Source organism: Liolophura sinensis, chromosome 3 (assembly GCF_032854445.1).
Source record: "Liolophura sinensis isolate JHLJ2023 chromosome 3, CUHK_Ljap_v2, whole genome shotgun sequence".
NCBI classification, from domain to species: Eukaryota; Metazoa; Mollusca; class Polyplacophora; order Chitonida; family Chitonidae; genus Liolophura; species Liolophura sinensis.
Genome location: NC_088297.1, coordinates 23660370 through 23682605, shown reverse-complemented (window position 1 = coordinate 23682605; position 22236 = coordinate 23660370). Strand labels below are relative to the sequence as shown.

Genomic DNA, 22236 nt, shown 5'->3' with positions numbered 1-22236 from the left:
AACTTAGAGACTCACGCAAGTTCGCTGTAAGGAATAAGCTTGTAATACAGTCACACACACACACACACACACACACACACAAGCAACTACGATTCAGTAGATTTTTTTTATAATCTGACGATACCCCAAGTCGATTGTTTGGTACTCGGACCCATGTCCCATTGGTTGAATTGGAGCATCGGCGATAGCATGCTCGTACAACGATCCCATTCATCACGTTTGTGTTGTTCAGACATTGTGAACATCATCATCATTTTAAGGACGGAAATGTGGCTAAATATGTATGTGTGTATGTATGGCCGTGGTTAATGTACGTCGTACCCAACAGTTATTCAGTTAGTTGCGGACGAGGAGTCACAACCACAATGCTGCCCGCCGTCGTATCAGTGAAATATTCCTGAGTACGACGTAAATAAATGTATGGACGTATACATGCCTGGGGTTTAACGGCGCGCTTAGCAATTTTTCATCCATATGATGACGAATGGTCATTACGTGTGTGTCTCCTGTGGCTGGGTGAGTCCATGCCGCAAAGGTGCTGCCGTTAATGATGTACATGTATCGTGACGAAAACACCAGACGTGACACCCCACCCAGTCACATTATACTAACACTGGGCCAACCAGTCCTGTTTACTTCCTTTAACCTATCAGTCCTGAGCGAGGTAGCAACAAGTGCCGTGTTTAAGATAAAAAATCGATAAGAGACTCGAGAATACTTATTCATTTGATTTTTTTTGATTGGTGTTTTACGCCGTACTCAAAAATATTTCACTTATACGACGTCGGCCAGCATTATGGTGGGTGGAAACCGGGCACATCCCGGAGGAAACCCACGACCATCCACAGGTTGCTGTCAGACCTTCCCACGTACGGCCGGAGAGGAAGCCCGCATGAGCTGGACTTGAACTCACAGCGACCGAATTGGTGAGAGACTCCTGGGTCATTACGCTCCGCTAGCGCGCTAACCAACTGAGCCACGGAGGCCCCCTGGAGAATACTGCTTTGTTGTAGTTAAACTTTTCGGCTAGGCTATACTTCTGATAGCACTTTAAAAATTTGTCGCTCTTGTTCAAAGTTTTACGTAATAGTATCTCTTTATGGAGGGTTGTACTTTCTGGTCTAGACGGTTGACATGTATTACTGGATATTAGATGCTTGACTCCGAGGTCGCTGGTTCGAATCTCGGAGTGGTCTTATGTCCAGAAAGTGTAATCTCTAATTACCATTATACATATAGGCTAACCACTCTTAGCTTTGTCGCGATAAGGAGGTCTGGTGTTAGCTGGACACTTGGCGCTTGCACAATGACTGAGACACCTTCAGTGTTTAGTCTCATTGCTTGAGGCCGCGGGGAACAAATCCACTGTTCCCGAGGCCTTAGTGCATGACAACAGCCAGTATATAGCTCTCGGACAACATCGCCAGTATATTTTTAAACGCAACACCTGATATTCTGATAAAATGAACTGCGTTATTAAATTCTTTCCTATACTGTTTTTCGTGTTGGGGGTGGGGGTGGGGGGCATAAAATGCACTCTTAGCAAAATATTCCCATAACTGATGGAAACGGCCAACCGATGAGGCAGGTTAGGAAGCGGGGGTGGAGGCAGTTTGGGAAATTCCACACTTCAGTACCGAGTATGTCGGCCGTTTACCTGCTGCACTGTTTCATATCGCTGTCGCATAGACCTGATGAGATGGTCAGTTGTTTTTCCGCTCCAGAGTGAAAGCCAAGCCCAACTCCGCAATGTTACCCGAGATTGGATGTCGCCGACGAACACGCCAGTTGTGGACATCCCACAGGTGCAGAAATGTTACCCCATTGGGCGCAGGATTTCATCACGGTATCTTAACCGCCTTCAATTTACCGTCGATAAAATTAAGTAGAGTGCGATGCCCACGGATTATCCCCGCCTGGGGGGCTTCTTCACATAAAGAGAATGCACGTGTATAAAGTCTTTTTGTAGAGAAAGAAAGATTGAGACAAAGTTTTTGTGTTTCATGACATCACTTCCTGCCTGATCAGTGTGGACCCAGTGACCTCGGGGTTGTTCGGGATTTCTGTACAAAATTTGTGACTGGTGATGTAAAAAGCGAACACGGAGAGCGACACATGCATGGTAAGGAGTATAGGAAGGACTATGAGCGATGTATCTAAAATCTGCCCATTTTTTACAGATCTTTCCTTCGTCAACGAGGAAAGGAGGAGAGTAAAAATGTACATGTGGGCTCTGTGGGCTCTGTTTTGGCATAATAGTGTGCTGAACGACATTTGTACATTTTCCGTTTTACACGTTTGTGTAATCTGATCATGTAAATAAACCTGCAAAAAAGATGTAACCTATCCTGTTATTACCGACCTACCCGGGTTACGGTGAAACAAAAATCAGACTGTTACAGTATGTGATTCATAAATCCCAAATTGAAACCAAACATTTAAATCTTTATACAAGTAGGTGAGAACAAATCTGTAGTACTTTTTGGCGTTTTCTACAATGAGCAAACAAAATAAACACTTTTAAGCTACGTGTATGTCAAAAACCGGAAGCAAAATTTCAAAACAGAAATTGATCACACTAGATTCGGGCATGCGCTTCTAAACCGAGATTTTAATTGCCTAAATATTATAGGCATATACAATTAGCGCTACACGAGCCGTGATATTTCAAGATAATAATTAAAAACTTTTTAACGACTGGACGGCCTGCAGTTGCGAAAACAGTATAGACGAAATTAGTAAAAAGAAAGAAAAAGCAAGAAAGAAAGCAAAAAAAAAACAAACTTTAAATGATTCTTTTATTTAACTTCTTAAATCCATTTCTCGTGGCTTTTTTCTGAATGACGTTGTATAAGTCAAAACGTCGACTGTTATGCAGCCAGAAATTTGCGAAGTAATTCGGGAATAATTATTGTTCGTAAAGATTTTTCCAACAGAACTATCGACAAAATAACAAGTCAAAAGAGTTCATTTATCTCAAAAAGCGTAATCTTATTCACAGAGATGAATATAAATTTCCAAAATCTAACATTGTATCAGGTTACAAATGATAATCTCAAGGCTGTAAACATGTGAGGCTGGAATTGGCCGCGGGGCGGTTAATTTTTGATAAAGTGTAATGCATTGCTTTGTGGAATCGCTGCCAGGGCAGAGCACAGAGAAAATCATCGCGCTCGGTATGCCAGCTATATACAGAGACATGCAATATCGACTGACCTAGCCAGTATAGGAACTAGCTTCAAGCTCATTGCCTGTACTGAGAGTGGCATTTTGGGGGTGAACCATTTCGAGCTCATTGCCTGAGGTGAGAGTGGCATTTTGGGGGTGAACCATTTCGAGCTCGTTGCCTGAGGTGAGAGTGGCACTTTTGGGGTGAACCATTTCGAGCTCATTGCCTGAGGTGAGAGTGGCATTTTGGAGGTGAACCATTTCGAGCTCATTGCCTGAGGTGAGAGTGGCACTTTGGCGGTGAACCATTTCGAGCTCATTGCCTGAGGTGAGTGGCATTTTGGAGGTGAACCATTTCGAGCTCATTGCCTGAGGTGAGAGTGGCATTTTGGGGGTGAAACATTTCGAACAGCGAAATTCTGAACAAAGCCATGCAGTTCGATGCATCACTTTAATGTAATGCGTATGTTGTATTTTTGAAATAAAGTTGAAAAATGCCTGGCCAAGAATTGTACGATGTTCGATGTTAAATGTGGCACGTTTTCCCGTGGAATTGCTTTGTTTACCAATTTGAAAGACAAATCTGAAGTTCTCTTACATCATTTATAAAACGTGAATTTCATTGGCATAACCTGGACATCCTGTGTGACATTTGTTTATTGTTGATTGGTTCAAGAGAAGAAAATGGCGGATTTTTACACCTGTTTTACACCTGTTGGATAAAACCTGAATGGCCGTGGTAAACAACTGATATATTTGTTATCGTAACTTGCGACACAGGTTTTGATATGCAGTTTGGGTGGTCTGCTGGCTTTCATTTCCTTGGCTGTGTTTGTGACAATGTAGTATGTATACATTAACAAGGCCAGCAAAGGCCTTCTTGTATACGAACAGTGCGGTGTTTAACACAGGGCCCACTTGTTCAGAAGTGTATTAGCTAATACTGGCATTAAGTCATATTTTATACATAGGATTTAAGCCAAATTCAGCAGCCAATACAGTTTTCCAAAGTCAAAACATAACAGCAGAGATTTAGTTCATACTTAATGTACAGTTACACAATTATTTTTTGGGCTACGTACAAATTTGAAAACTTTGATTAAAACTTAATCTGGGGTTAAGTCATCAAACAGTTTTGAGCAAACGGGCCCAGGTCAGCAAGGACTAAATACGTTAGCTGTGAGCTGCTCGGTTTGAGTTGAATACAGGCCCTGTATTATGCTAATGAGCGTTTTAGGTACCAGTCAGGAAAAGTATACAGAAGCCTATCAGTAGGCTGGAATTGTCCACGCAGGTGAATGGCCGTGCTGATTCATGTTCATCACCGCGGCCATTGAGCGAAAGACCACGCAGGTGAACGGCCGCGCTGATTCACGTTCATCACCGCGGCCATCGAGCGCCAGACCACGCAGGTGAACGGCCGCACTGAGTCATGTTCATCACCGCGGCCATCGAGCGCCAGACCACGCAGGTGAACGGCCGCACTGATTCATGTTCATCACCGCGGCCATCGAGCGCCAGACCACGCAGGTGAACGGCCGCACTGAGTCATGTTCATCACCGTGGCCATCGAGGGCCAGACCACGTAGGTGAACGGCCGGGCTGATTCATCACCGCGGCCATCCAGCGCCAGACCACGCAGGCGAACGGCCGCTCTGATTCATGTTCATCACCGCGACCATCGAGCGCCAGACCACGTAGGTGAACGGCCGCGCTGATTCATCACCGCGGCCATCCAGCGCCAGACCACGCAGCTGAATGGCCGCGCTGATTCATCACGGCGGCCATCGAGCGCCAGGCCACGCAGGTGAACGGCCGCGCTGATTCACGTTCATCACCGCGGCCATCGAGCGCCAGACCACGCAGGCGAACGGCCGCTCTGATTCATGTTCATCACCGCGGCCATCGAGCGCCAGACCACGCAGGTGAACGGCCGCACCGATTCATCACCGCGGCCATCGAGCGCCCGACCACGCGGGTGAATGGCCGCCCTGATTCATGTTCACCTGGCTTCGTGATCTATTTTAAAAATGTGCAGAAAAGTGTATACAACTAAATATCAACTGTCAAATTTTTAATATCTGTTTTAGTTGGAGCACGTTTTATATACATGTAGATCGTTATCCCCTCCATCTCAGTCTGATTTTTGGAGAGAAGACACTAAATTCTTCGGATCGACAGATCCACAATACAGAAACGTTAGTGGGGATTATTAATTGCTTAATTAACTTCTCAATTATTAATGTCATAAAGGAAATTACGGATTTTAAGGGAGAATGAAGTGTCGTCATTCTGACCGGAGATGCTGGCTGCATTGCTACGGGTGTTCAAGGGGTGTATTTTCCCGGCAAGTTTTTTCATCTCTGGTTTTACCTGGGTGGCGCCCGGTGTCTGCGACGGTTTACCCAGTAAGAATAGAACCGACTTTTCCTTATTTCTGTATCTGGATGAAAGGTGTATTTGAGTTTGTGTACACAGCGCTGCTGGCCTCGTCACCTGGCATTTAAGTGATAAAACCTGTGTTGTGGAATGATAAATGTTTTCTTTTCATTTGAGCGTAGCGAATTAGAACAGAAATGAACTTGCATTCACTTGAGACCTAAGACCTTAAAAGGAGAAGTTGCAACTTCCTCGCTTGGCGTTCAGCATTAAGGGGATAGTGTAATGATTGGTTGACCCGTATCAGTATAATGGCTCGGATGGGGCGGTTTACTTGCCTTCGGTAAGTCATCTCGGTGAAGCAGCACTAGAAAAAAGAGCGGTGGAAATCCGTCCTGCAACAAGGAGTCACGTTACATGTACTCTAAGGACTCTTTCGTCGTCATATGACTGAAAAATTGTTGAGTACGACGCTAAACGCCAAGCACGCACGCATGCCAAAACCAAAGTGTTGTCGGTTTCAAGCCTATTCACCATTTTGACACGTCAGACACGTGTGGCCCTATCTGTAGAGCTCAGTGATCTGTAATGTCTTCCCTGGCACCCATTACCCTCAGGTGTACAAAAGACCACCCGTACAGTACAAGCTCTGTCAAAAGGCACGATGCCACGAAACCAACGAGAGCGCACCATCGACATGCTCGACGCTGGAATGAACCTAGAACTGTAGCCAGAACCCTCAACGTTAATGTGTCAGCGATCCGTCAGAAGACGTCATGAAGCATTCAGCACAACGGCTAGTCGTTCGCATGCCTGACCGCGTAACGACCCCGGACTAAGATCGCCATATTCGCCTCCTCCACTTCCGCGAACGTTTCAGGTCAGTCACTGCCACAGCTAATGAAATAATCGGGCTCCATAATAACCGGATTTCTACGGAGCCGTAAAAGTGACATGGTTAGAAAAAAAATTGTAAATAGAAAAAAAGAATAATAACAACACAACTTTGAAAGTTTCTGTCAAATATTTTTTTTTTTTTAGTAAGTCGTTCGCACGACTTAGTAAAGATCTCATGCGCACGACATAATTGTGCATTTCTATTGGCCAGTTATCTTGTGTTCTCGAGATTTGTATTAAGTCGCGCGCAGGGTATCTTTACTAAGTCGTGCGAACAACTTGTTTTTAAAAAAAACATACCGGTAACTGCAACTTAAAAAGTTGTGTTGTGTTATTTTTTTCTACTTTCATTTTCTTTTCTAACTATGTTACAGTTCTGTAGATTTCCGCTCAAACGGGTCGGAACCGCTTCAGAGAAGCGAATTTGCGATCCCGTAGACCACTCTACGGTATAGACCTTAGCCCAGCGCAACGCCAGTGTCGGTGTGACTGGGTTAACATTCATGCTCATTGGCCTGTGGCACGATGGCTACGTGTTATAATTTTAGGCGAATCCCATTTTAAGCTGCACAGAGCCGATGGGACTAACCGAGTTTGGCGGCGAGACGTTGGTGGAGGGGGGGGGGGGATAATTCATGACCATCGCACTCAGCTTCACGGTATAAGTTGAATGCAGTAGGATACCGTGATGAATTCCTGCGCCCAATAGTCGTCCCATTTGTCCGGCGCCATGGGGTAACATTTCAGCACGACAATGCCGGTCCCCATGTTGCTGCTGTATGCATAGCGTTTCTACAGGCCGAAAACATTGAAGTGTCCCCAAATGAACACCTGTGGGATGTCTTCGACCGGCGTGTTCATGAGCGACTTTTTCGCAGCTCCAGGTAACATCGCAGTTGGGTTTGGTCCTCACACTGGAGCGGGAAAACATTCCGCAAGTCCAGGCCTGTGTGTCTACGATGTGTAGAAGTGCAGCAGCCAAACGGCGGACATACTCGGTACCGAAGTGTGGAATTTCCCAAAATGACTCCACCCCTGTTTCGTAACCTGCCTCAGCGTTAACATATCGACCGTTGTCCGTTTCCATCAGATATGGCAGTGTGTTGCTTAGAGTATATTACATTTCCTTTTCCCGGTAGTGAAAGAAGTTTGATAACGCAGTTAATTTTATCAAAATATAATTTTGTGTTGCGTTTGTATTTTTGCTCAGTTTGGATCTGCATAACCCATGCAGGATACAAGCAGGCCTACGGAGTTGAATTCGTCTTCGGCCTTTGATAAAAAAATACATTTAGCTAAACGTAATGTATTACTCTAGTCAGGACCATCAACGTGTATGATAATGTACGTACGTTTATTTATGTTTTATTATGAAGAGAAGAAAAAAAAATTCGACCCCGACGAGACTCGAACTCGCAATCTTCTGATCCGAAGTCAGACGCCTTATCCATTAGGCCACGGGGCCCCACACAATGACCTCCTAGAAATTATCGTATATAAATAGCTGCATGTAAATGAATAACCATCGTAACTTGTCGTTTGACTTTTTCCAGCAAAATATCCATTGTAATTGCTACAAGAATAATTTTACACCATAGGCCTAAAACTTACAAATGAAAGGAAGTTATAGTCGTGAAACGAGGACGGCTTTCCGATCGTTTTACCCAGCATGCAACTGGCCTGGGAACAAGCGGAAGTGTATAAACTGCTTGTCATGCTGACAACTTTGATTCGAAATTCTAGGTAACCTCCTTGTCATCAAGAAGATCGGGAAGAAACAATAGTCAGGTGCACGCGGAGCCGTCCCACCCTGGTCTGCGAGTATCTTAGCCCAGCTGGTTTCATCGTAACTATAGTGAGAATGTTATTTTCTGACATTTTGATCTTGGCTTTACAACAACAACGCCCAACAACATTGTTCAGATGGCTTTCTACTATTCATTGCTGGCAAGACCTGACATTACGTTCAGAGATTGTTGTTCTGGCGATAAGTTGGTAGTGAACGTATACACGTTTTGTGAAAAGAAAGATAAGAGATATATTTTGTGAAGATGTCTCAAATTTTAGTTCAGTTAAATTAAACGTTGAGATCTGTTTTCAACAATTTCTGATATTTAGGCCTACCTGCCTCAGCGTTTAATCGCTGAATTCGAAAACTGGTAGGTCCATTTCGCATGGCACTTCGCGGTATGAAGTGAACCTGTAAATCCACTTTATAACAGCATCACCAATTTCTGTTGAGGATTGAAGGGGAAATGATGCTTTCAATCACACATTCATGTTTAAATCTATTTCAGACTAGATATATGCAGAAAATCTGATGAAGTGCTACTTTTCTGCCTTCAAAATCCCTGTGTGCACACATGACTCATCGGGTGCATCCAAAATCCAAATTGTATATGCTCTGATAACACAGCAGAGGTGCATCTGATAGCTGCAAGCATGGACTGGAAGCTTTAGAATTAATTTTTCAGGCAAATTGTTGTTTCTATTCTACATCCATAATGACAGATGAAAGGGCCACCATTTTGGAGTAGATATTATGTAATGGCCCATTTTGTTAATGGACCTACCGTGTTTTTGAATTCAACAATTAAACGTTGAGGCAGATAGATATCAGAAATTGTTGAAAATAGACCTCAACATTTAATTTAATGGAACTATCTCAGATTTGTGATTTATTTCTGATATAGCCCCAAAAGACTCCAACCCGTTTTGTTATGCTGGCCTAGAGTCTTTGGAGCCTTGATGCTAACAATTTTAATTTCATAATGTACAAATGTCCAGGTCGATTTTCTTCGACTTGTGCGAATAAAAGACACCAATCTAAGGACCTGCTTTCTGCACCCACCATACCGCCTCAATATGTCCCTATTCGATTTATTATAGCCATATGAAGGCTCTCTTTGGATGCTGCCACCATCTTGAGCAGCTAAACGCATGTCCTGCTTCACTGTGGACCATTGAGAAGATGGCTCTAGTTGCCGAAAAGTGTGTGCCGTGGAAGCCTTCATGGATATAATAACTCTATTCTAAAGCAAATAGGGACACTCATTGAGATCAGTTCCATCGAGTTGGAGTTCAGAAATCTGATTTTTCTGTGATTTTCCATGATGTTGTGAATGCACCCACTGCTGTAAGTTTAGCACCAGAGAAAACCAAGATGGATTGACAAGGCAGTGATGGATTCAGTGGAACAGTGAATGTCAGAATTTATAGTATCACTATAGACAAGGACGATTGCAGTTGACTTTTTGACAGGTTATGGTACTGTCACTCTAGCCGTGCAGGTCTCTCACATATTTCATGGTCATTTTGTGCTACTCCAAATTGCAATTGTTATTCTGGTTGCCTTGTATTACACAGGTAATCCCAAACAGGCATGGACCGTTTGCTAAGGCTCGGTGGCGGTATGCCAGGTCTTGGACAGGTATGTTCTATTAATACTGCTAGGTGAATAATTACATTATTTTCTCACTTGGTCGCTGCTAGGTGAATCATTACATTATTTTCTCACTTGAACCCTGCTAGGTGAATAATTACATTATTTTCTCACTTGTACGCTGCTAGGTGAATCATTACATTATTTTCTCACTTGGTCGCTGCTAGGTGAATCGTTACATTATTTTCTCACTTGGACGCTGCTAGGTGAATCATTATATTACTTTCTGACTTGGCTGTAGCTAGGTAAATCATTACATTATTTTCTCACCTGAACGCTGCTAGGTAAATCATTACATTATTTTCACACTTGGACGCTGCTAGGTGAATCATTACATTATTTTCTCACTTGAATGCTGCTAGGTGAATCATTACATTACTTTCTCACTTGGCTGTAGCTAGGTGAATCATTATATTATTTTCCCACCTGAACGCTGCTAGGTAAATCATTACATTATTTTCACATTTGGACGCTGCTAGGTTAACAGAAACTTTAATAATACATGTCCATACAAAATCAGTCACAAGTTGCAGTGATGTCCACTCATGTTATCAGTCCTAAACTGTCTGAATGCTTCTGTTATCATTTACATGTAGATTATTTGGGGCACTGAAAAACTGTGAAAATTAGCTGCTGATAAAACTTAATTGTATGAGGCTCAGACTTGGGATTTTAAATATCTGTTATACTTAATGAGCTGTCCTGCGGAAAATGCAAAATCCATAGTGTTGGAAAAGGGAAATGTTAAATGTGGAGGCTGTAAATGTAAGTCCTTTCATGTAGGTAGTAAAAACCTACTTAATCATAGAAATGAATGATTTGAATATTTTCTGTTTTCATGAATTACCACAGCTCCTTACTACTTTTAAACATATGAAAATATAACATCTGTTTTTGGTTGTAAACTGACAAATTTGAGCAACAGATATTTTTCTGCAGGTTTACCATAAATCCTTACCATATTCGACCAGTAAGGTATTACTTTGGATACAGTTGGAAACTATTAATCACAAGATGTTCAGTACTAAAAATATAACACTGTTTATGTAGGGCACAGATGGACTTCATAGAAATTGTATAAAAAAACGTCTAAATCAGATAACATGTTTCTAAAATGCCAAAACAGGCACCCCATATATGTCAGTGGTCAGATTTGTTAAGGATTTCAGGTATTGTTGTTTGTTTTATTACATGAAACATTTTTGATTGCCAGGGAGCTCCACCCACTGATGCACCTGTGGTAGATACAGCTGAACAAGTCTATATTTCCTCATTGGCTCTTCTCAAGGTAACATTATATTTCACAAAGTGTATTTTTCATACTCATCTTTCTAATACATCAGATTGGTAACAGATCATGGGTCCTTGACCATTTAAACTGTGTGTTTGAATCCCGTTCTAGATGTTGAGAACCTCACATATGATGTTCCGCTGTACAGCAGAATATTGTCACAAATAGGTTGATATTACCCATATAGAACCTGACAGCTGTTGAGCAGCTGCTTTGTATATACCATAGTGTAATAACCTTAAGGAAGACATACAACACTAATGCCAGCTGCTTTAGTAAAATTTTGCACATGTAGCCATCCACTTTGACCAAAGGTCCTATTTTTACCAAAGATCCTATTAGACTTTATTTAATTCTCTGCCAGATACACGTAGCTAGCTACTATTCCAGAGCTGCCTTTTACTCATAGCCATACTAAAAGCCCTGCCAATCAGTCTGAGTCAAACTATTTAAATAAAATTCATATCACTGGGGATGTCTTCCTCCAGTGACATGACCGACAAGCCTAACTCTCATTGTGTTTACAAGCATGAATTGTGTAAAATGTAAAGAAGTAAATCAGTTCACATTTACTGGGTTATTTTTTTTTTTTTTTTTTGAGGAAAATGTCACAGAATTCAGAACAAATGAAAGAAGACTAGTGGCACGTTGTATGTTGTGTTATATCGTTATTTTCATATTAAACATGGCTGCCAGTATTGAGAATGGCCTATGTGGTTCCAGCGAAAACAGAACATTTAAATTGAACAACATTTAACATTTTGAGAGCACAACTTCACAATAAGTCATCGTTTTTTAAATGCAGTTTTAGTGTACCCAATATCTGAAGCCTTCTGAACTTTTTTTTATCCTTTCAACTTGTCAGATGTTGAAACACGGCCGAGCAGGTGTCCCTATGGAGGTGATGGGTTTAATGTTGGGAGAGTTTGTGGATGATTACACAGTGCGGGTTATAGATGTGTTTGCCATGCCGCAGTCAGGCACAGTAAGTAACATATCTTATTATGAAAGATTGTGTCCACAGCTGGACAAATCAGTCTCCATGATTTCATCATATATTGTGTCCAATCTTTGCTTTCTCCATTAAACAAAAAGGGTGTAGATCCATTGGCTTTACACCTAAAGGAAAAAGTCCACTGTAACAATTCGACAAAAAGGGTGTATATCCATTGGCTTTAGACCTGAAGGGAAAAGTCCACTGTAACCATTAGACAAAAGGGTGTAGATCCATTGGCTTTACACCTAAAGGGAAAAGTCCACTGTAACCATTAGACATAAAGGGTGTAAATCCATTGGCTTTAGACCTAAAGGAAAAAGTCCACTGTAACCATTAGACAAAAAGGGTGTAGATCCATTGGCTTTAGACCTGAAGGAAAAAGTCCACTGTAACCATTAGACAAAAAAGGTGTAGATCCATTGGCTTTAAACCTAAAGGAAAAAGTCCACTGTAACCATTAGACATAAAGGGTGTAGATCCATTGGCTTTACATCTAAAGGGAAAAGTCCAGTGTAACCATTAGACAAAAAGGGTGTAAATCCATTGGCTTTACACCCTAAGGAAAAAGACCACTCTAAATGAAGTATATATCAGATGAAGGATTATTAAAAACTGTCCAGGAAAATAGGTGGATAGGTGTCTGTTGGTGAGAATAGCCAGAGGCCCATTATAGAGGCATGAAAAAATGTGAAGAAATTGTTTGAAGTAGTTTCACCCAAGTACGCCGTGTCAGTGTGCTTAACAAAATAGAACGTGTGTTATGGTCAGATATAAGCTTACTGTGTCGCCATTCCTCGTAATCTGGATCAGAGATTAAAACAATGGGGGATGGATTATCACCATCTAACATAACTTTCGCACCTACCCTGAGCAGTATTCACAGAGATGTCACTGGTTTTAGCACTTGTAATGAGTAATTTTAATCAACAACCAGTATTTCAACCCCAGTGATTATTTCTTGATAAACGCAGTCAAGTAACATGATTAGTTTTTTGATTGTTTTTGGTTTTAATCATCCTCTGTAGACAGTCAGAAACTCGCAACATTGAGGTAGCTGTCAAAAGGCCGTGGTGTTGTTGTAAGTAGTTCACAATTTGTTAGTAGCTCACTCATGGTCTGGTGGGTATAAAACCCTTCCGTCTAGTGCCTTGAATCCATGCTTTCCTAAGGGCTTAATTGTCTGGAAACTTTCAAAAACTAACTCAGGGTTCTTCGACAACCTGTTTTTGCAACCATATGTACAGAGGTAGTTAATTATAATATCCAATCTGGTCACTAATCCTTTAAGTGGTTGAATGGTTTCTGTCAGGTTTCAGCCCTTGCCTACCGATGATGGTTATCGTTGGCATTTGTCAGTAATAAGCTACCATGCATTATTGGGCACTAATTTGTATGGTAGATTGTACATAACATTTACATGTGATCAATCAACAACTTGTATGGATACGTGCTTAGCTGGAGCATGTTTTGTGTTGGTAGGGCGTGAGTGTGGAGGCTGTAGACCCTGTGTTCCAGGCTAAGATGTTGGACATGTTAAAACAGACAGGCAGGTAAGTCCACGAACCAGGCTGCTCAGTGATCATTAGCACCAGGTGGTTATAAAGTGGTTCAGATCTTATGTTTCATCTGAACTGAAGTCCCATTAATTTGGCATTAGAGCCAAACACAGAGTGTTACAAGATTTGATGTCTGTAGCAACTTTAAATGTATTTGTACAAAAAATGTGGATGTTTGGTATAGGATAACAGGAAGTTTTAATAATGCAGCTGTTGAGTGAAAGTGGAATTTCATGTGATTTTTCATAAAACCATACATATTTTGTGAAAGTGATAATTCCCAATATTTGATTTATTGATCCTGTAGCTTTATTTCTGAATGATGGAATGTTTGTGAAAAAAAGAAAAGCTTGGTGAATTTATGTTAAATTCCCTTCTCTTGGACATAAATCTACCATGAACAATGCCCTGGATTGTACACAAGGAGGTGGTGCTAAAAGCAGGGTTTAACTTAGCTAGTCTAGGAACAGATGAAATTGTCCATTCTAATCAATTCTCCTCTGAGATGGTTTCTTTTCAGACAGTTTTCCTGTTTTACTGTAGCCGGATACCTAACCATTCCCATGCAAATGATGTGACCTGGGTCACAACATAAATAAATAAATTTATCTTAGTAGGCAGTTAACACTTGCCCATTGACACTTGAGTTGATATCTTTGTCTAATCTGGTAATACGACTGTCCCCCAGGCCTGAGATGGTGGTAGGCTGGTACCACTCTCACCCTGGCTTTGGCTGCTGGTTGTCAGGCGTGGACATCAACACACAGCAGAGTTTCGAGGCTTTGTCAGAGAGGGCTGTAGCCGTTGTGGTCGACCCAATACAGAGTGTCAAGGGAAAAGTAAGTAGGACATCACCAGTTTAATTCTGTACTTTACAGGCCTGTCCACTGTAAAACCCCAAGAATGGAATAAGAATAAAACTCAAATTTTGCCCGATTATGAATTTTTCATTTTCTTTTTTTTTTTAAGGCTTCTGATCATGTAAATATATCTTCAACACGAAAAAAACTGTCAGGATAATCTACATTTTTCACAAACCAGATGATTTTCAAGTTTTTATTTTCATACCTTCCTCCAACATTGGGGAAAGATGTATTTTGCCCACAAAACAACAATAAAAAATTGGCGTGGCCTGATGCCCATCTAGATAAATCTCCTCAAATAGGGAATCCTGGATATTTTTTCCAGCATTCACTGCTCTCATTGTCTGTGCTGCAGACAATGCTCACAGTATTATTCGGGTGGTCAACGCTTGCCTCTTACCAACATGGCATACAAATTGAGCTTGCTCTGCAGTTAAATGTGAGAAAGCTTGTCAGTTTTTTGCCAAAAGTTTGTGGTTCACTCCAAACACTCCATTTCCCCCAAACAGGATTCTTGAGTTCTGTCTGAAGCAAGACTCAAATAAGCAAATTTAATCATTTAAATCATCAACAAATGCTTTGTACAAATTTGTATAAACAGATTATCTGTAGTTTTAGCAGAACTCGTAAGGTGCAGAACATACAGGGATTAGGCCCAGCACTTGCCTGGCCAATGTCAGTACACTTTGACAGAGAATGACATCATATCTGTGTATTGGATATGATTCACTTGGATGTGCCTACTTCAAGTAAGTGCATTAGTCATACAATTGAAATGTTTTCATAGAAGCCCCTAACATAAGCCCTAGGCCTGACTGGGTCAGTGGTACAAGAGGCCCCTCTTACCGGAGACAGCAGCTTCTTGACCACTGAGATGTCATGCTTACCCTTTGAATTCAGTCATGGACATTAAAGCTCATGGTCATGTATGAATATGTGAGGAAAATATTTTTGAAATGAAATACCAAATAAAGTAAATAACTATGAGAGCTTGTTGTCAGTTGGTTTTATCGTACTGTTGTACATTGCTTCATTAGGTGGTGATAGATGCATTTCGATTGATAAACCCCAACATGATGGTCCTGGGGCAGGAACCAAGACAAACCACCTCAAATCTAGGCCACTTAAATAAACCCTCAATCCAGGTAAGACTTCACAGTAAACCACTTGGCTGTGTTGAGAGGCAAATGATTACCAGCAAAGAGTAGGCTATTCTTCTGCGAACGGTACAGAGATTTGAGGTTGAAAGCTCCACACAAGACATTTATCATTATTTGCCTGCCTTTGCAGAGTAAGCCAAAGTATTGTGAGAGACTGGAAAAGTAGTTGTACTGTCAAGTTTTTATTGTTATTCCCATCCCTAAAAGATTTTATAATGATGGGTGATTGAATTTTTTTTAACTGTTTTGCATGTCACTGAAATTGGAGAGATTTTTATGTAATCAACTCCTGTTGCACTGTCGCACACTTCATTATCTAAAGTGAAATATCCTTCGTAATTGAAATAACTGAATAAATTCATTTTGTTTTCAGGCTCTTATACATGGTCTGAACAGGCATTATTACTCAATTGCAATAAACTACAGGAAAAATGAACTAGAACAGAAGGTAGGTCACTATATTTCAGCGGGGTTTATTTTGTTAGTTGAAGGGCTCATCCAAGTTTGAGTGACAAAATGGACAAGATTTTTTACTTAAGACCTTTTTTTACAACATCGATCATTATTATTTTTTCTCTTTTGGGATCTGGTTTGATTTATTTTTACCACATTTTGACTTCATCCTATATGGCAAGATTTCAGTCTTCAATTTGAGCTGTGATACATGGCATGCATGTTGAGATTGAAGCTGATTACAAGTAATGGTGGATTGAATGCCACGTTTTACTGAAAAGCGGAGGAAAAAAAAGAGTAATTCCCACACAAAAGCGATGTTAAGCACAAAGTAATTTCTATTGTGCGGTTAAGCTGTTGATTCCCTCCCTTGTGTAAAGTGTCTGCCTCTGTTGTCCTGCAGATGTTGCTGAACCTACACAAGAAGAGCTGGGTGGATGGTCTCATGCTACAGGACTACAATGACCATTGCCAGACTAATGAGAAGGTTGTCAAGGAGATGCTGGAGCTGGCCAAAAACTACAACAAGGTACGCTTCAGCTACAGCTGGCACATCTCACTTATCTAGTATTTCGTGTTTCTTTATTTGATTTCGTCTTTGTCTATTTATTTACTTTCGTGTTCGTCTGTTTATTTGATCTCATGCTGTTTGATCTCATTTGATGTTTCACACTATTCGAAAAATGTTTCACTTTTAATATGATGATGGTTAGGTATTTATTTGGAAAGAACCAGAGAAAGAACCAAACGGTTTTCTATGTACCTGCTGTGGTTGCTTGGTTTCCTCCAACCGTAGACCAAGCCATAATCAGATAAATAAATTAATTAATAAATGAGCTGAGTGATCTAAAAAGAAGTTTTGCTTGTAGCTTGTACAATTTTTTTTTTTTTTTGCATTGTTCTGTATGATCTAGCACAATTCAAATTCATGCCGACTTGATTTTCCCAGAGCATTTAATGTCCATGGCTGGTCAGGGTCCAGTTTTACGAAGCTCTCTTAATGTTCCAAGCTCACAACTACCATGACGACATAATGCCTATAGTACAGGTTGCCGTGCTACACTGTAGTTAAGTGAATGGAACGTTAAGAGTGCTTCATGACACCAGGCTCGGCCCTTTAACCCACTGAAACAGTGGTAGCTCATGTAACTTTCCAGGTGTTAACACTTGATTGTCTGTGTATTTACCTGTATGTTTCTTGTAATACACAGTTGTTTGAGACTTTCCAGGTGTTAACACTTGATTGTCTGTGTATTTACCTATATGTTTCTTGTAATACACAGTTGTTTGAGACTTTCCAGGTGTTAACACTTGATTATCTGTGTATTTACCTGTATGTTTCTTGTAATACCCAGTTGTTTGAGACTTTCCAGGTGTTAACACTTGATTGTCTGTGTATTTACCTGTATGTTTCTTGTAATACCCAGTTGTTTGAGACTTTCCAGGTGTTAACACTTGATTATCTGTGTATTTACCTGTATGTTTCTTGTAATACACAGTTGTTTGAGACTTTCCAGGTGTTAACACTTGATTGTCTGTGTATTTACCTGTATGTTTCTTGTAATACCCAGTTGTTTGAGACTTTCCAGGTGATAACACTTGATTGTCTGTGTATTTACCTGTATGTTTCTTGTAATACGCAGTTGTTTGAGATCATAATAATCGTGGTCATTATTTTCATTTTAGGCGTGAACATTTTTTAACACAGGCTCAATTGTATCTTTTCCTGTATGTATTTGAAACAAATCAAAAGTAGGGAAAATAGTTAAGGTGCTGAATGTTGCCTTTTTTCTTTTTTTTGTTTGTCTACAGGCTTTAGAAGATGAAGAAACGATGACACCAGAGCAGCTAGCCATCAAGAATGTGGGCAAACAGGTGAGTTGTGGTGATTCCTTGTGGAGGGGTTGGAGAAGGAAATGGAAGGATCTGTACATTCATACCTGTATGATCTATGCTTTGTGGGCATTCAAAAGAGGTAACAGCTGGTTACAGTGAGCAGCATTTACCGGGAGTTTCTGATGAAGGTTTGTGCAGAGCGGTCGTTTAATGCAGCGCTGGTAATAATCCCTCCTCAATGTGTTAAATTTCTTTTGTTTAGAATCAATGCGATGCTGCCAAAGGAATAGAACGTACTTCCTGCCTCTTATCGTGGAATGATTTCTTAAAAATCATATAACTTCGGGATGTATGTAACCCTACCTTGTTGTTGTTTTCAGGACCCTAAGAGACATCTGGAAGAACATGTGGACGTGCTGATGACATCAAATATAGTGCAGTGTTTGGGGGCCATGCTGCATACTGTAGTGTTCAAATAACACAGTGCTGACTTACATGTACTGTTAATCTCAGCTCAGCTTGGCTGTCGTTAACATCAGCAGGTCTGTGTGCTGAAAATAACCCTGTCCCAAGTTTGGCCATGTTGTGTTCATTTCAGAAATATTAAACATCCATTCTCCCTTTCTCATTTGGTTTTTTTGCAAGAACAAGACCTCAGAGATCTTATTTTTACTGGCATGACAGGAGAGGAGAATGTGCCGGTGTGCACTTGGGACAAGGTTGTTTTAACCCTTTCCAGACTGAATATATTGAATATGTAAATAACAAATATGCCACATTTGTATGACTGAAGTATTTAAGGTCTTCTCTTTACAAACGTACGTATTTCACAAAATTGAATTAAAATGCATTTTTCAAGGTGTGGAGATGAAATTATTAATTATAAAGTGCTTTTTTTCAGCACAGACATTGTCATGTTTTCAAACATGCAAACATTTTGCTATTTATTTTCTCTTAGAATTATTTGAATCCTAATGTAAATGTGCAAACTTACAAAAGTTATGGATTTTGCGCAGCGGTGTACTTATATCTGTCATATGATTTTTGTGCCTGATTTCAGGTTTACTTTCAATAAACACAATTAAAATACACCAGTAAGAAGGCCTGACACACAGACTATGAGTGATACAGCTCTATCTGTTGTATAGAATACTTAGGGGTTGCCATGGAAACGCAAGAGAAGAAATTGTCCTAAAAGTCATGAAATTTGAGAAGCAGTGTAAATAAATGCAAATAAACTAGATCATTCAAATACTTCCCATGTCATTTTCTGGATATCATTACTTAGTGTAAAACAGAGAGTTATGCACTTTTTGTTGAATGCACAATAGTCTTTGTATGTGTGATACAGCAAATAACAGTTTCTATCTTTGTTCAAGCACAGAGCAACATGACATGTGTCACAGAAGAAATGGGACCTATGTCTATCAGTGTCATATGACCTGCCATTTTCCACTCGTGAAGCCTCCCCACTCATACAGGCACTACCACTTCTAATAATCTTTTCATTACACACTCTACAGTCCCGTCTGGCCAGTGAATACAAAGGCAAATGTCTTCCAACATTTTGAAGTCTCTGGTCAGCAATTGGGTCTCCGATCGAAGGCCTCCCCTTCTTATTTCTATATGGGCGGCCACCTATCAAACATTTTGCTATGTCCATTTTGAAAGCTAAGTAAGGCCTCTTCTGCATGCCGTTCAATCTAACAACAGATTCTATCACGTAAGCATCAAGAAACGACACTTCTAAGAGATAAAACAAAATTCTTTTCCACCACTTCACTGATTTACGACAACTGTTGTAGAGTGCTACTAACCGATCACCTCTGACCACTCCACCCATATTTTGTGCGTAATCCACCAAGGCAGGGGGACATTTTACATCAACTGAACTTCCGTCTTTTTTGTGCCTGGTAACTGATGGTAGATCCTCAGAATCAGAAAGGAATGGAGGGTGAACAGTCCTGCTGGTGCAGATGTCCGCACTGTGCTGGAATTGTTGGATGCACCCTTCACCAGGTGCAGGATGAAAGACACCTCATGCAGTGAATGGCTCAAGAATTTCCACTAAACCACCTGTCTACAGCCAGGCTTGTCTACCCTGTATGGTACCTATAGGCACCTGTGGTACTGACTAAACTCTTATCAAGCAGGAACAAGTTAACTGACATACCTGCTGAATAAAAGCAAATTTTTATCGCTCATATTGAAACACAGTGTCTTTTTTCATTTCTCAAGCAAGGACCCTTGCGAGTGTGTTATTTATACTACTGTCAGAACATGAGGGAGAAGAGGTCAAGTGAGCTCCGCTACAGCTCAGTGTTAAAGCAAAGCATAGCCAAGTTGTCAAGACACACAAGGTTAAACCCTGACCTTTGAAACTCCCGTATAATGTACTTCCAGTGTTCCACCTATGAAATATATACATGTACTGTAATTCTTCAACATTTTCGCTTGTTTGCACACATTGGAATTGCCGAATTGGCCAGTCCAGCTGCTGTAGTTTAATGTTCTGTCTCCTAATTGTAAATGTACATAAATTGCACTGAAAGTTGTTCTTTCATATGCGGAAAAGGCCGAGGAATTAGGGTAAATACTAGAAAGGGGCCTTAGTGGCCTAGGGGGGTTAGCACGCCAGTCCAGCACAGTGATGCAGGAGCCTCCCACCCGTGGGGTTGCTGTGAGTTCTAGCTCATGCTGGTTCCAGGGGTTTGTCTTGGGTATCATGGTTTCCTCCACCTGTGAAACTGACCAAAGTTGAAAGCACTCCTGCTCTAACTTTGATGACAAAAAGGCACCAAAGATACTAGTATGGCAGGATGCTTTGAGGAATATCATGAATGTTACGACAATGTAGTAAAAAAATATACATGTAATGGAGACCAGTGAATAGCTTGTCCCTGAATACCCCCTCCAACATGTCCATTCCCAGAAAGCTCAAGTTGTTCAGATAGAAAGACCAATTAAACTGCCATTAGACGGTGCTTTTGGAACCTTGTTATTTGTAGGTTATTCAGTGCACCACTGAATGTTTTACTTGGGCCAGTTTTCACCAATGTTTTTGAGCAACATATTACCATGCTTAAATCGTCTTCCATTTAAATTTTTTTTTTTAAATTTTCCACGTGGGACTTAGACAAGCCGGCTAAACAGTGAACAATTTACTGAACTTGAAAGTTTCGTGAAACAGTGCCTTGGGGTTCAGTATTTAAGGGAAACACAAAAATATAAAAGAATCTCCTTTGATGATGGACAATAACGAACAACGAAATCTGACTCGTAAGACCACTTTATTTACAGTGAATCAATGAAGACCTATGCAAAAGAGAGACCACAGTACTGTACAATACTGAGTACTCAACGTCAGGGCTTCCTCTCACAAAACTTTGTAAATCAATGTTTTGTACAAACTTTGCTTGTAGATCAGGTCACCTTTTGGTGCTACAGCCCAGACAAAATGCCATACCTGTATGCAAGAAAAGATTTATGCAATTTTGTTAAAATGAGCCCCAGCTAGGACTGAAAACATTGCAGGCTGGCTTTAATAATAGCATTTTGAACAGGTTCACAAGAAGAATCCTGAACCATTGACAATACCACAGGTATACGGAATCATCCTCCGTGTTTGTCCAGTCCCTTGGACAGTTGTCGCCACACCACTGGAGGTCGATTCTGAATGCCTTTGGTCATGTACGAACAAACAGAAAACACAGTGTACACAGTTTGGAATTACCTAGAAAGTGGTTTGGTTCATGAGGATGTATTAGTATATACATTTTATTACATACAATAATTATGTCCATATACATGCATTACATTGCGAATGTGTACTATGTCCATGTTCAGAAATATACATCGAACTCTCGAAAAATAATACAAAACCAGGAACTTGTGATTACACCTAACACCTAGACTACACCTAATCTATCAACAATCTGTCTCTCACCTCGTGCTGATATATATACACACACAAGGAAACAAAATACAGGTGTGAATAATACAAGAAAGGATTATACAGCACAACACACTCTTGCATATGAAAGTGTTGTACAGGTACATGTCATAAATACACAATAAATGCTATCACATGGTACACACAGTTCAAAGTTTTTAGTTTGATACGATGTCTCACGGCATTTCCTCTGATGTAGGCTACGGTACATAGTAATGCGGGTTTAGCCAAGGATACTCCAG

At 40.7% G+C, this 22236-nt stretch overlaps 1 protein-coding gene and 1 non-coding gene across 2 annotated transcripts; one reads left to right on the top strand and one right to left on the bottom strand.

The window, feature by feature from the left end:
• Positions 1-7836: 7836 nt before the first annotated feature.
• On the bottom strand, positions 7837-7909 carry Trnar-ucg (transfer RNA arginine (anticodon UCG)). Its single transcript has one exon. It is a non-coding gene; the product is annotated as a tRNA-Arg (tRNA).
• A 224-nt stretch (positions 7910-8133) lies between these two features.
• LOC135463653 (26S proteasome non-ATPase regulatory subunit 14) lies at positions 8134-19296 on the top strand. Its single transcript, XM_064741017.1, has 11 exons — positions 8134-8299; positions 9811-9874; positions 11100-11174; positions 12043-12162; positions 13654-13724; positions 14419-14569; positions 15631-15738; positions 16127-16201; positions 16610-16735; positions 18019-18081; positions 18423-19296. The coding sequence occupies exons 2-11, from the start codon at positions 9827-9829 to the stop codon at positions 18519-18521; spliced, it is 936 nt and encodes a 311-aa protein (XP_064597087.1). The 5' UTR covers positions 8134-8299; positions 9811-9826; the 3' UTR covers positions 18522-19296.
• The last annotated feature ends 2940 nt before the right edge of the window (positions 19297-22236 follow it).

Excerpts from the sequence above, each read along its gene's own strand:
- LOC135463653 (XM_064741017.1), top strand. The coding sequence starts at position 9,827 with ATGGACCGTTTGCTAAGGCTCGGTGGCGGTATGCCAGGTCTTGGACAG. Across the intron at positions 16,202-16,609 it reads AAAATGAACTAGAACAGAAG|ATGTTGCTGAACCTACACAA; the intron begins GTAGGTCACTAT and ends GTTGTCCTGCAG. Across the intron at positions 18,082-18,422 it reads TCAAGAATGTGGGCAAACAG|GACCCTAAGAGACATCTGGA; the intron begins GTGAGTTGTGGT and ends TGTTGTTTTCAG.